Source organism: Dendrobates tinctorius, unplaced genomic scaffold (genome assembly GCF_039654945.1).
Source record: "Dendrobates tinctorius isolate UK_male_01 unplaced genomic scaffold, ASM3965494v1 ptg000150l, whole genome shotgun sequence".
NCBI lineage: Eukaryota > Metazoa > Chordata > Amphibia > Anura > Dendrobatidae > Dendrobates > Dendrobates tinctorius.
Window position 1 is genome coordinate 1574322 of NW_027361817.1, and position 15480 is coordinate 1589801.

The 15480-nt window shown below is 51.2% G+C and overlaps 1 protein-coding gene across 3 annotated transcripts in view; it reads left to right on the plus strand.

The window, feature by feature from the left end:
* FAM234A (family with sequence similarity 234 member A) overlaps window positions 1-15480 on the plus strand; it is a 96167-nt gene that overhangs the window by 7791 nt on the left and 72896 nt on the right. For all 3 annotated transcript variants that reach the window (XM_073546647.1, XM_073546645.1, XM_073546646.1), the window contains exons 2-3: window positions 471-762; window positions 1710-1823. In XM_073546647.1, coding sequence (XP_073402748.1) covers window positions 498-762; window positions 1710-1823 — 379 coding nt within the window. In that variant the 5' untranslated portion in view covers window positions 471-497. The remainder of the gene's footprint in view (window positions 1-470; window positions 763-1709; window positions 1824-15480) is intronic.

Below are 15480 nucleotides of genomic sequence, written 5' to 3' on the forward strand. Positions count from 1 at the left end.
CCCCGAACTGTAAAACAGACTTCCAAGAGAAGGTCATGTTCGGAGTTCAGCACCGGATACTGGGTTCGCTCATCTCTAGTTATAAGGAGTCCTCCTTCTGGAATCAGTCATATGGACTGGTCAGTATAGAAGCAGGTGAGCATAGACTGGGGAGCAGGAGGGATCACAAATCTAGATTGCTCATTACTTAGAAGGAGGCCTTTCAGTAAATCTTAACTACAGAAACTGTGATACCGATTACTGACTGCAGAGGGAGCACTCCTCTTAACAACTGCACTCTAGCCTGTTCAGGTAGGGGTTGGCTATAATGGTGTGCAGAAAAAAGAGGAATCAGTATGCACTCCGCCCTAGAGATCTCACAGCTGTCCCAAGCACGCCCCAGAGACCCCATAGCCATCCTACGTGCGCCCCAGAGACTGCAGCCATCCCACGCGTACTCCAGATTTCATAAGTCTCCTTTTCCTTTGCAGAAGGCAGTTGTATTGTCTGCCTCTACCATGGACAACAGGGAAACCGAGGGAGAAGATCATCCTTTAAAAAATAACGAAGGAAAGACTATTGAGAACAATGACACGAGTGGAGAAAAGGATGTGTGCATTAAAAAGCAGAGTGGGCTTTCGCGCTTGTCAAAGATCCGCACTGCCTTGTTTTTTGGTGCACTGTTCCTTTGTCTTGCAGTAGTGTTTGCCTTTTCATTTATAATTCCTTGCCCAGTGAGACCTGTATCTCAGAGAACTTGGAGCATGCAGTATGACATGGCTGGTAAGTTTGCTAATATGAAGAAAGAATTCTGAATTATTTGTACCATAAAAAAGACCTGTATTATGTGTTCCCCAAATTGATTGTGACTGTGGAGGAATAGAAAGAGTTGACAACTTGGCAGATTGTTTCCCAGCTGAGCACAAGATATCCTGCGGAAGGCTATGTGTGAACCCAGCAGATGGGGTCTGCTTTCCCTTCAGCACCACTGCTGGATAAATCGGGGGTTGCACATTGAAATCAATTGAGTTTTCGTGGTCCACACTTCTTGTAGCATAATCTCAATTTTTGTTAATGGATAAAGTTTTGAAATTTATCCCCTTTCCACAGGATAAAGGAAAACTTGCTGATCGCTGGGGGTCTGAAGACTAAGACCTCCGGCGATCCCCAGAACAAGGCTCAGCCTCGGTGGGACTGCCAGAAAGAGCTAGGCTCTGTACTCTGCTTTCTCCGGCAATTTGATAGACAATGAATGTAACAAAGCCAGGCATGTGCACCTCCTTTCCATTCAAGACAAGGCTCTGTTTTGGGGTCACTGGGGGGCCCTAGCTGTCACACGATCAGTAAGCTATCTCCTTTACATAGGATAGGAAATAAATTGCAAATTCAGGAAACCCCATGAAGTCAATATTCCCTACTGCTTGTGTTGGCCAGTTGTTTTGAGAAATGTGATATGCCAGCACTTGGCCAACATGGCCACACAAAGTGGCATCTCTGTGTACTCAGGAGCTTGAAAAGACCAGTAACGGGATACAAAACATGTAGGGGATGTACATTTCTGGAAATTATTCTCTTTGTTATAGTTTAATTTTAAAATCCTGAAAAAACTATTAACTCTTGCTTCTTTTTAATCTACAAACATTGAAACTGACATAATGCCCCGATATGCGACTGAGTGTTGATAATCATGTATAGTAATAGGCTTTTTTTTTTTTCCTTTGGGGGAACAGTTGGTTACCCTTTTCTGGCCACTCAAGATGTGAACCAAGACAAAGTGCAAGATGTCCTTTTCATTTTTAAAACCGACAATGCCAGCAAGTCCAATGTCTCCTGTGTGGATGAAGGTAAAGTGTCCGACTTGTGATGAAAAGCTGCTAGTTTCTGAGAATGCTTACACCTCAGTAGTGCAAAGTGTGAAGAATGATGAGGAAGCAGCTACATCGCTGCCACATCCTGTAACCAAATACTGGCTAGGTTCACATTTGCGGTTGAGTCCACAGTGTATCGCCCGCAACCGCAAAGACATTCAAAAACGCATGCAGGCGGCTGCGGACGATAGGCAAATGCTTTTTCCTGGCAAATTTTGAATTTACACAAGCCACGCCCAATGGGCATGTCTTTTATGTAAATTGTTGCGTACGCTTGCGTTACCATAGCCAGTAATGCGTTTTTTTTACGCACGTCATCCGCATACAGATGACTGCGGATATTTGACGCTGCAGAAATTGCAACATGATGCGATCGCCACATCCCGCTGCATACTGCTACCCTACGCAAACGCACCCGAACGCAAACAAACGCATGTCCGTGCGTACTACATGTTAAAGATAGGTACGCAGGATGCATGCGGATGTATGCGCATCAAACGCTGCGGACTCAACCGCAAATGTGAAACCGGCCTGAGAATAGCTATGTTGTGAATGCGCTGCTGCTAGTAGGAGCATTGATAACACTGAATGCAATAAGTGCCCGTTCTTCTTTTAGGTGACTGCAAATATTCAGCATGGTATTTTTTAAGTCTCTGTATGCAGAGGATATGGAAAGCTGTCTAAAATTTTAATATTTCTGCAGCGACTATTTCTGTAAATATATATATGTATTTGTGACTGCCATTGTGAACAGAAAACTGGTATGCAGTTCTAAAAGAAAAGATGGATTTTTGGTTCTTACCGTAAAATCTCTTTCTTGGAGCCTTCATTGGGGGACACAGATTACCATGGGAGTATGCTGCTGCTGCTAGGAGGCTGACACTATGCAAAACAAGAAAATTAGCTCCTCCCCGGCAGTATACACCCACCGACAGGCACCGAGCACCTCAGTTGGTGAAAAAGCAGTAGGAGAAGCAACGAGAAAACTCTAAACATATGTACCAACCCAACAAGGGACTCTAAGACCCAACACGGTACAACTTAAACAGAGAGGGTGCTGTGTCCCCCAATGAAGGCTCCAAGAAAGAGATTTTACGGTAAGAACCAAAAATCCATCTTTCTTTATCACCTTATTGGGGGACACAGATTACCATGGGACGTTCCAAAGCAGTCCCAAGGGTGGGAACAGCAAAAAGGAACGAAAGAATTGGAAAAGGCTTAGGTCGGCCGGTGAGCCACCGCCGCCTGCAGAACCTTCCTACCAACAACTGCATCAGACGAGGCCTGGGTATGAACCCTGTAGAACCTCGCAAAGGTGTGCAAGGATGACCAGGTTGCAGCCTTGCAAATTTGCATGGCCGAAGCCTGGTGACGAACAGCCCACGAAGCCGCCACAGCCCGGGTGGAGTGAGCTCTTACCCCCGGAGGGGGCCGTTTTTCCTGAAGTCGGTACGCTTCCAGAATAGTAGAACGAATCCAACGAGCGATCGTGGATTTGGATGCCGGAAGCCCTTTCTGGCGACCTTCAGAGATGACCAGCAAGGAATCAGACTGACGAAAGGAAGAGGTCCTGGCGAGATAGACACGCAGGGCTCTAACTACGTCCAGTTTGTGGAGAGAGTTCTCAAGCGGATGAGAGGGAGCCGGACAAAAAGATGGAAGAATGATATCCTCATTGATATGGAAAGAGGAAACCACCTTTGGAAGGAAAGAAGGAACGGGCCTGAGGACGACCTTATCCTGATGGAGAATCAGGTAAGGGGAACGACAGGACAATGCCGCCAATTCAGAAACTCTTCTGATGGATGTAATGGCAATCAAAAAGGTGACCTTCCATGAGAGAAGGGACAAAGGAATGTCCTGGATAGGCTCGAATGGCGCCTTCTGGAGAGCGCTAAGAACGAGATTGAGATCCCACGGGTCTATCGGCGAATGATGAGAAGGAGCCACATGGGAAACCCCTTGGAGAAAGGTTTTGACCTGTGGTAAGGAAGCGAGCTCCCTTTGGAAGAGGACAGAATGAGCGGAGACCTGGCCCTTGAGGGTACTGAGGGACAGACCCGCTTCTAAACCAGACTGGAGAAACCCAAGAATAGATGGAATGGAAAAGGACATTGGAAAGACTTTATCATCGCACCAGCGGAAAAAAGCTTTCCAGTGCCTATGATAAATGCGGGAAGAGGCTGGTTTCCTGGCTCTGATCATAGTTTGAATAACCTGACTGGACAGACCTGATTCCTTCAGGATTGCGGCCTCAACGGCCATGCCGTCAAACTCAGAGACTGAGAATTCTCGTAGTAAAGGGGGCCTTGCGAGAGAAGGTCTGGACAGTCTGGAAGCCTCCAGGGGACGTCCGCGAGCATGTTCACCAGTTCCGCGTACCAAGGCAGTCTTGGCCAATCTGGAGCGACAAGAATCACTGGTACGCCTTCCGATTTTATCTTTTTGACCACTCGTGGGATCAAGGCCAGAGGCGGGAACAGATAAGGAAGTTGAAACTGGGACCACGGAATCACCAGAGCGTCGCACACGATGGCTAGAGGGTCCCTGGACCTGGCTACGAACTGCGGCACTTTGTGGTTCATCCGAGATGCCATGAGATCGACATCCAGGGTGCCCCAACGGTGGCATATCTGATTGAAGACTGTGGGGTGCAGGGACCATTCGCCGGACGCTAGGCCCTGGCGACTCAGAAAGTCGGCTGCCCAATTTTCCACCCCTGGAATATGAGCGGCGGAGATTGACGGAACGTAACGTTCTGCCCAGCGGAATATCTTGGCCACTTCCGACATTACTTGCTTGCTGCGCGTGCCCCCCTGATGGTTTATGTACGCCACGGCTGTGGCGTTGTCCGACTGAATACGGACCGGCTTGCCGGAGAGGAGAGGCTGCCAGTGAAGAAGGGCCAGGAAGACTGCTCTGATCTCCAGAAGATTGAGAGGAGAGTCTCCTGTGGGTTCCAGTGTCCTTGGGCCGCTTTCTGATGGAACACGGCTCCCCATCCCAGAAGACTGGCATCGGTGGTGATGTCTTGCCACCGAGGCGGAAGGAAGGACCTCCCTTGGAGAACTGACGCTGGCAGTAACCACCAAGTGAGGGATTGCCTCACTCTGAGAGGGAGCAGAATAGGACGGTCCAAGGACATCGTGGTCTTGTCCCAGGCTGAAAGCAGAGACAGCTGGAGGGGGCGAAGATGAAACTGCGCAAAGGGCACTGCTTCCATGGAAGCCACCATTTTGCCCAGAACCTTCATGCAGGACCGAATGGGAATGGGAGTTGGCCTCTTGAGAATTTTGATGCCCTTGGAAAGAGCCGCAATCTTTTCCCTCGGAAGAAACACTCTGGCTAGATCCGTGTCGAATTCCATGCCCAGGAAGGTCAGACGCTGAGTGGGGATCAGAATGGACTTCTCCCTGTTGACTAGCCAACCGAGGCCGCCGAGAGTGTCCAGAGTGATCTGAAGACTCTGGAGGCAGTCCTGACGAGACGAGCCCTTGATCAAAAGATCGTCCAGATAAGGAATGATGAGAATCCCTCTGGAGCGAAGGATGGCCATGACGGTCGCCATCACCTTCGTGAAAACACGGGGCGCTGAAGCTAGGCCGAAAGGAAGAGCTGTGAACTGATAGTGGTCTCCCTGAATAGCAAAACGAAGATACTTCTGATGTTGCACACAAACCGGAATGTGCAGATAGGCGTCCCGAATGTCCACAGAGCAGAGGAATTCCCCGGGCTCCATGGAGGCAATAACCAACCGAAGAGACTCCATTTTGAAATGAAGAATCTTCACGTGGCGATTGAGCAACTTGAGGTCCAGAATTGGACGAAGGGAGCCGTCTTTCTTCGGGACTACGAAGAGATTTGAGTAGAACCCGGAAAAACGTTCGTTTGAGGGAACGGGAACAATCACTCCGGCGGAAAGAAGGGAGGCAATGGCCTGGAGAAACCCCGGAGTCTGGGACCGCTGTCGCGGAGGCCGAGACCGGAAAAAACGTCTGTTCGGGGGGGGAAGCAAATTCGATCTTGTAGCCGGATGCGACGATTTCTCTGACCCAAGTGTCGTCGACAACAGACAGCCTAGCAGCCACGAAAAAGGAAAGTCTGCCTCCCACCCTGGAAGAACTTCCAGGTGGGGGTGACCCGTCACTTGGAAGAAAACCTGCCGGAACTGGTGCCTGAAGCCCTGGAATATTGTCCTCTAGATCTCCAGCGGGGAGCTGGTTTGTAGGATGGCTTTTTCTGTTCTCGCTCTCTAGCGGTAGATGAGCGATCCTGCTGGCCAGATCTGTCCGTGGACGAGAAGGGACGAAAGGGCCTAAATGGGCGAAAACCCCTTCTATTAAGGAAACGTCGTGGGCGAGACTGTGGAAGAGAGGTGCTTTTACCACCAGTGGCATCGGAGATTAGCTGGTCCAGCTTGGCTCCAAAGAGCCTAGAACCGTGGAATGGCAGATTAGTAAGGGACTTTTTTGAAGTGGTATCCGCATTCCATGATTTTAGCCAAAGAACTCGGCGTATAGCTACTATGTTGCTATTTGCCCTGGCCACGCACCCGGCTGCATCCAAGGAGGCGGCCAAAAGGTATTTACCCCCATGGTTAATGTGATCTGCAAGATCTGCCAACTCGTCCTGAGGAGCTGTTGCCAATATGCCCCTGCGAAGGATTTTTGCCCAAGCGGATATGACTTTCGCTACCCAGGATGATGCGAAAATAGGACAGAGAGAGGCGCCGGATGCCTCAAAAATCGACTTAGCCAGAGATTCGATCTGCCTGTCCGTAGCATCTTTAAGCGATGCTCCATCTGGTAGGGATAGCACCGTTTTGGAGGCTATCCGGGAAACCGGGGGATCCACCTCGGGAGCCTTGGCCCATTTTGTGAGCAGGTCTGCCTCAAAAGGGTACAGCACGTCTAAGTACTTGCGGCCTGAGAAACGTTGCTCAGGGCGCTCCCAGTGTTTGGCCAAGGTAGTATCGAAATCTTTGTGATTGGGAAAGGTCCGAGACGGAGGTCTTGCTCGTTTAAGGAGTACCGAGCATTCCTGAGGGGGAGCCTTGTCTTGCTTAATTTTAAGGGTATGAAAAATAGCCGAAATGAGACTATCGACCATGTCCCGCGTTTTAGAAACATTGTCTGCTTCTGAACTCGATTCCGATTGAGAGTCATCACCAGACCTGGAGTCGCCATCGGAGGAAGGAGAATGCAACCTGATAGGCTCAGAGGGACCCTGCGAGCTAGAGGACGAGGCAGACAGAGCCCGCTTCCTAGAGCTCCTGCTTTGTCTCTCGGAAGGTCGCGGTCAGGAGCGGACGACTCACCCTGAGAGGCGGTCGGCGCGCAGGTGGCAGTAGACAGCTGTGGAAGTCGTTCCAAGACCTGGACCAGCGACTGGGAAACCTTAGTCAAGTCAGAGACCGACTGAGACATTACAATGGCCCACTCCGGGGGAGGTTGAGCGTCCTCAGCCCGGGACTCTGCGTGCTCCTGGGATGCAGACATAGCGGAAGGACTGCAGGACGGGCAAAAGGGGGACGGGCGACCCGAAGCCCACTTCTTTTTACAGCGCGCACAGGCGTAATGAGTAGCGGTGGGCCTGAAGCAGATATCCCTTGAAGGGTTGGGCATAAGTAAAAATGCGCTGAGAGACCGCAATAGGTCGTGAGAAAAACTGCAGAGGGGAGCTAATTAGCGCCACAGTGTAGAGCCTACCCAGATTCAGATGAGCAGCCGAATGCTGAAGTGTCCCCCAAACAGCGCAGGAAGAGAGATGAGGGACAAGGAAACACCCGATAAGGAAGAGGGGCGGAGCTTTGCAGCTGTTCCGCGATTGGAGAAAAACGGAGGAGGCTGTGTAACAAAGTGAAAGGAGCCCTGTGATGGGTTAGAAAAAGGCACGCAGGAAAAGCGCGCTCAGAACAGAGGAGGAGCGCGCTGAGGCGCCCAAATGAAAGCGAAAGTGAAACTTACATGGACTCCGGACGCCGCAGCCCCGCACTGCCTGAACCGATGAAGGCACTCCGGGGGGGGGGGGCGATATAAGCACCGGTAGGATACTGAACTGAGGGCGGACGACTCCCCCTATGCTCACTGACCTGTCCTCTAGAAAGCTCACCGGAAGGGAGACGCGCGGCTGAGAGGTCGGCGCGCGGCATGCAGAGGAGAAGGGGCAGGAGATTCGAATCTGGGGATCTAGTGCTGCAGAGGTATGCTGGCTGGCAGGCAGGCTGGGTATGATGTGGGGCCTGGAGGGATCGTACAGGCACTTACCTGACGTCCCTGAAGAGGCTGTCACAGGGGCCCACGGTGAAAGCCACTGGAGACTATCCTCTATGCCCACATCTAGTAGAAGACGGCGTAGACCTCATGCGACCGCCGTCTTCCTCTCAGCCCTGTCCAGAGAGAGGGGTGAGGAGGGGAATTGGCAAGGACCAGCCACCTGTCCACGGCCCCTAGCACCGGAAGGTGATAGGGCCAAAGTCCTGCCTGCGGAACTGAGAGGTGCGATGTGGATGACACCACACTGCTCGCTCAGCCGCCTAATATGGGAAATCAGGGTGATAGTTACACCCTGTTTCCTGATGGAGAACCTGAAAAATAAAGCGAAAAGATTAAACGGTTCGACTGGAAACCTAAAAGAAAAAAGAGGATATTAATAAGAGCGGATCTGGGGAGATCCCGGTCCGCCTCCTACAGACACTAAGCACAAACTGAGGTGCTCGGTGCCTGTCGGTGGGTGTATACTGCCGGGGAGGAGCTAATTTTCTTGTTTTGCATAGTGTCAGCCTCCTAGCAGCAGCAGCATACACCCATGGTAATCTGTGTCCCCCAATAAGGCGATAAAGAAAGTTATTTTTTACTAATTAACTTTTTAAACATGTCCTGCTTAGAGTACCAAAACTTGCTTTACTCACTGACCTCTGCTCCAGCGCCGCCTCTCCTGGTCTGTGTCGACACAGCTGCAGCGGTATCGTCCTGACCACACCATGTAACTGCCGGGCTCAGCCGCGATGCTACGGTAGATGGCTCAAGACTCATGATCCTAGTGATTGGGTGATATGGATGAGATGCCACTACTGCAGCCATGTGAGAAAAGAGCAGGCAAGAGGCAATGCTGGATGATGGTCGGTGAGGAAATCTATTTTTTTTCTGTTCTTGCCAATGAAGACCTTGGTGACCTCCCATTGAATCCCGATATAAGTCAGTGGTATCCACTGTAAACAATATTCTTTGCAAAAGTTGGTTTCATAATTTACCAGATGTAGTGAGAACAGAACCTAAATAAATGCTTCTGTTGTTGAACAACATTTCTTGAACTCCCCATACTTTTCCCCTCCCATTACTTTTCACCTGTGGTTTATTTTCCCCCCCCCCCCCCCTCCAACATGTTATACCCATCATTGCTCCCCAAGAGCACACCACTACTTTGCCTCCCATGTTCCTACTTGCTGGGGGTCAATGTGCTCCTGATTGATTGACAGTTCAGACCAATGGCATGGTTGAGCCACTTACTCAAATTGTGCACTCTCTGAAGCTCCATGCAGACACAGCTTTGCCTTTGCCGCATCAGATGAGCGCAGAGGCACTGAAGTAGACTGGATCCAGTGATTCGGCCAACTAATTGCTCTTACACCATGCGCTTACATACACTATGAGAGAGTTTGTAAGCACTGCACTTCTTGCTTGGGAGACCAGCCACCATTAATAGACTGCAGAAGTGGCCAGACCTAGGCAATGTGCAATAAACTATAAATGTAACAATCTCTCCATTCTGAAGAACCAAGAGGATTTTTAATCACAAATTGTTTGTATTTAAAGTAACTTTACAATTTTAACCATTTATGTTGAGAGTAACCTTTTGTGTTACTTGAACTTGTGGAAATGTTGTGCCATCTAAGGGCAATGTATTATAGAACAGGATATGCTGGACAGAATGATATATTCTGTTATGCCAAAAGATTCAGTATAATTTGTATTTTAGTAAAATAATGAGTCTGCTGTGTGAACCTACTTAGTGATTAGCAGCTTTCTGGTTCTTAGTGTGTATACTGAAATGGTTCTTAAGCGCCAATTATTCGCATTGCACTCCACACTCCTACGCAAAGAAAGAGCAACGATTTAAGTTAATAAGTTACATGTTACACTAAATATTTTTCCACACAACTATATATTGATTTTCGCAGCTAATCTAGAAGACGCAGCACTCAGATCAGAATGTTTGTTCAATATGACAGGTTCCCTTTAAAGTTAACAATCCCTATCCATTTTTCCTGTTGAGGATGTCATATGAGTGGTCCAGCAAAGAATGTGTTTGTCTATTCCGCTCTCCACCACTCAACCATTCTTCCTACTGCTCTCTTTCATTCTCATCTTGACTTCACTCTCTCCTCTCCCCTTCACTCTTCTCCTCCACCTCTAGTCATCCTCCTCCTCTTTCTCTTGTCCCTCTCCTCCTCTTGTCCTTCTCCTCTCCTCCTCCTACTCTTCTCATCCTCCTTTCTCTGCTCCTCTCTCCTCTTCACCTCCTCGTCCTTTCTTCTTCTTCTTCTCCTCCTTTCTTTTCCTTCTTCTCTCTTTCCCTCCTCCTCTTCCTCTCTTTTCCTCCTCCTCCTTTTCTCCTTCGTCTCATTGGGGGACACAGGTACTGTGGGTGCATGTGCTACTGCCACCTGGAGGCATACACCCTCTCCCCGATTGCGGGCGGAACTCAGTTTTTTGCTTAGTGTCTCCTTTGGAGGCACACACGTCTGGATGTCTCCAAACTATTTTTTTTTTCTCCCTTTCCATGAAGATGAGGCAGGGGCGACGGATCCTATTGGAAGGGTCCGATCTCCCCAAACCATCAACGGGCGAGCACGCGTTGAGTATCGTTCCCGCACCGTGGGACATATCTGGGTCTTTTTCCCCAGACTTCTATTTTTCTTTTTTATTTTATGAAGATAAGACAGGGGCAACGCATCCTATTGAAAGGATCCGATTTTCCCAAACCATCAACGGGCGAGCACGTGCGAGTATCCCTCCACGTATCCTCTCCCGCAACGTGGGACATAATGCCGGACTTAGCTCTGTCCACCCCTAGGTATTGAAACCATGGGCTTGCACAGAGGCACAAGACTAGTCTGTGCGGCCCCCACTGCTCCACCAACGCTAGACGGCGGTGCTGCAAAGCGGCGGACGGTCCTTCTCCTCACCCCCTGAAGGGGTTAGATGGAGTTGGGGTCCCTGCACCATCCAGAAATTAACCCCATCCCCTCTACCTGGTATGCTGGATCCGGAGTCAGGTATGGAGGGCTGGGGAGGATCCTGCGGCAGCGTCCCGGAGAATCACTGAGGCTCCAGGCGTCTTGGGAGGTATAGGGCAATCCTCCTTCCCTCTTTTTCCTCCTCCCTCCTGCAGGGGCCCTGTGTTTGCGGCATAGGGGGTCTCACATTCGCCGGGTGCCGGCGGTAGAGAGAGCGCATGACATTCGAAATCAAGATTTTCTGTTTACTAAGCAGGCTCTTTGACCAACTTGGCTGAATTACAAAATGAGAGGCATGAGAAATTTAGTCCGTGGCTTTGGCCGTGACTAGGCCGCGGGCAGAGGTCACACCCCCGGCGTGACATCATTTCCGGCGGCCCCCCCCCCGGGCTAGGGCGGACGCCAACAAATTGAGCCCCTGGCTTCATTGCAGGGTAGGCCGCGATCGGGTGAGGACGTCTCGGCCTACCCAGAGGAAACGCAGGCAGCGCAGCGGCAGGAGCACGTGGGGACACAGGATTGGGTGAGTGGACCCCGACCCTGGAGGCGCGCTACGGGCGATTAAAGGTGGTGTTTTCCACCTTCTCCCTTCCCCGTAACCCTCATATAAATTAGGCCTGGCAGCAATATGTCCGGAAAAAATAAATCGCACACGTTCCTTTATGCCGCATGCATTTCTTGTGGGCTTAGGTTTCCACGGGCACGGAGCCAAAAATTATGCGAAGCCTGTGACTCCGAGCGCGCCCAGGGGTCCGGATCCCCCGGAGTGGGCCTTATCGCTTTCCCGGTCCATGGCATCTCTGACAAAGGTGATCGTGACCCTTCGGGCCCCAGATGGGGGTAGAGATGGCGGCTCGCATGTCTGGGAGGGATCATCCATCTCACAAGAGCCTCCGGCCTGCAGGGGCCGTTCTCACTCTAGACCGGCACATAGGAAGAGAACCCACACGGTTTCTCCGGGCCCGTCCGGTGCTTCAGCATCCATGAGTGCGGCGTCTCGTTCACCGTCTCCGCTATCCAGGAGCACACAGAGTTCGGGTTATGACACTGATGAGCCCCTGGACCTAGATGCTCCAGGGTGTCGGGAAACGGTAGACAGTCTCATTGAAGCGGTCAACCAGACTTTGGGTATCGAGGATGATGTTTCTCTGGCCTCAGGTCATAAAGTGTCCTTTAAGAGGGCCAAGCGACCGCATAGAGTATTTGGCACTCACCCAGAGTTCGAGGACATAGTGCAGCGTCACAGGGAACGACCGGACAGGCAGTTTTCGGGCCAGAAAACGCTGGAAGCAAGGTATCCATTTGCACCGGAGCTCTGTAAGAAATGGGCGGAATCCCCAGTGGTGGATCCGCCAGTGTCACGCCTGGCCTCGAAGTCTTTGTTATCGGTACCTAGTGTTTCTTCCAATAAAGACCCCACAGATCGGCTCATAGAGAATTTGGACCACTCGGTTTATGAGGCATCAGGTTCAGCTCTCTCTCCCTTATTTGCAGCAACATGGGTAGCCAAGGCCATGATGTCATGGTCAGAATCATTAAATAAAGTCTTGCAGGATAGGGACCTGCCGACGGAGGTATCAGAGATAGCGAGTCAGATCGCGATGGCAGGTGATTACCTGATCAATGCTTCCTTAGATGCTGCTAATTGCGCAGCACCAGCGGCGGCAAATGCAATTGCCATTAGGAGGGCTCTATGGTTAAGGATATGGCGGGCCGATTCGATTTCCAAAAAATCCTTGACTTCCCTGCCTTATCAAGGTAGCCGCCTATTTGGGGAGAAATTAGACCAACTCATCTCTGATGCTACGGGGGTTAAAAGCAGTTTTCTGCCACAGCAGAAAATTAAGCCGCCGTTTCGTGAGCCTCAGGCCCGGTTTCGGGCATTTCGTAACCCCGGGTGGATGGCAGCGGCCAGTTCCGCCGCTCCAGTTCGCTACAACCAAGACAGGGATCGTCAGGTCACATATAGAGTCAACCCGCTGGGCAGGTTGCGGGCTCGCCAGCCCAGGTCAAGGGGAGCCAGATCCCAAAAACTCTCAGCTAAATGACTCGGGGCAACCGTTACCCGAAAACGACACGGTGGGCGGCCGTCTGCTCCGGTTCTGCCACGTCTGGGTCGCGGAATTAGTGTCGTCCGGGTACAAGATAGAATTTGTCAAGTATCCCCCAAAATTATTTTTTCTTTCCCGGCTTCCCAAAGTGGAAGCCCGGGCAGAGGCCTTATTGGGAGCCATCAAGGTACTCCAGCGCAACGGAGTCATTATTCCCGTACCAGAGTGCGAGAGGACTCAGGGTTTTTACTCCAATCTGTTTGCGGTCCCCAAAAAGAACGGGACAGTCAGGCCGGTACTGGACCTAAAACTCCTGAACAAGTTCATCAGGATCAAACATTTTCGAATGGAATCTCTCCGTTCAGTTATATCGGCAATGGAGCAAGGGGAATACTTGGCCTCAATAGACGTCCAGAATGCCTATCTGCACGTCCCTATTTTTCCTCCACATCAGAGGTTCCTACGTTTTGCCATCGATGGTCGGCACTTCCAGTTTGTAGCACTACCCTTCGGGCTGGCTACCGCCCCCAGGATGTTTACAAAGGTAATGGCAGTCGTCATGGCCGTTCTGCACTCTCGGGGCATAGTTGTCTTGCCGTACTTGGACGACCTCTTGTGAAAGGGCCCGTCATTTCGGGCATGCGAAGAGAATGTCAGCATCATGCTGGATACCCTAGCCCGCCTAGGTTGGTAAGTCAACGGGAAGAGGTCATCCCTTGTCCCAGCTCAGAAAATTTCTTTCTTAGGGATGATTTTCGACACCTCCCGAGGGTTGGTAATTCTCCCTCTGGACAAGGCTCTAGCGCTCTGGCAGGGAGTCCGGAAACTGCAGCAGCCAGTCCCTCACACCATTCGGTTCGGGATGAGGGTGCTAGGGAAGATGGTGGCGGCAATGGAAGCAATTCCATTTGCCTAATTTCATCTGCGTCCCCTGCAAACACGCTCTCTTGACATCCTGGGACAATAGCCCATTCACGCTCAATCATCGGTGCCGGTTGTCCTCTCAGGTCAGAAAGTCTCTACAGTGGTGGATGAGCAGTTCCTTCCTTTGTCAGGGGAAGCCCTTCCCCCCCAGATCAATGGTTGGTGGTCACAACCGACGCGAGCCTCCTCGGCTGGGGAGCAGTTTTCCGTCACCATGCAATTCAGGGGCAATGGTCACGACAGGAGGCACACTTCCAGATCAATTTGTTGGAAATTCAAGCAGTGCGGCTGGTGTTGCAACATTTCCAGCACTTTCTAGCAGGACGTCCTGTCCAGATTCAATTGGACAACGCCACGGCAGTGGCTTACGTAAATCATCAAGGGGGCACGCGCAGCAAGGCAACCATGCGCGAGGTAGAACATGTACTTCGCTGGGCCAAGAGGAACCACTCGGTAATTTCAGCAGTCCACATACCGGGCGTGTAGAATTGGGCGGCGGACTTCCTCAGCCGGCAGGGTGTCGTGTCCGGGGAATGAGCCCTGCACCCCGAGATCTTCCAGCAGATTTGCCAATGGTGGGGAACACCGAATGTGCATCTGATGGCCTCCAGGGTGAACGCCAAGGTACCCGTGTTTGTCGCGCGGTCTCGGGACCCGCGAGCGATCGCAGTGGATGCGTTAGTTCTACCATGGAACCAGTTTCTCCTTCCATAATTGTTTCCCCCTCTGCCGCTACTTCTGAGGGTTGTCAGAAAGATCAAGACAGAAGGGGTTCCTTCAATTCTACTAGCCCCAGACTGGCCCAGTCGGGCGTGGTGCGCAGACCTAGTGCAGCTGCTCACCGACGTCCCATGGCGACTGCCAGAGCGCCCAGATCTACTGTCCCAGGAACCGATCTTCCACCCGAACTCAGGGGCTCTGTGTTTGACGGCATGGCCGTTGAATCTTGGATTCTGACCCAGGCGGGGTTTGGGCATGAAGTGGTCGCTACAATGGTTAGCGCCCGGATGCCTACCTCGGCAAAGATTTACCATCACACTTGGAAGGTCTTCTTTAGTTGGTGTCGAGACCGCGGGGTTGCTCCACTGGTTTTTTCTATTCCCAACATCTTGGCTTTTCTTCAGTCAGGCCTAGACTCAGGGTTGGCCCCGAGTTCCCTTAGGAGACAGATATCGGCCTTGTCTGTCCTCTTCCAGCGAACAATCGCTACTAATATGCAGGTGAAGACGTTCATCCAGGGGGTCTCACATTTGGTACCCCCCTATACAACGCCTCTAGACTCCTGGGACCTTAACTTGGTCCTGAGTGTCCTGCAGGAGGCTCCGTTTGAGCCATTACAAGAAGTTTCGTTGTCACACCTGTCGAGGAAGGTGGTATTCTTGGTAGCCATAACTTCCATTAGGCGGGTCTCGGAGTTGAC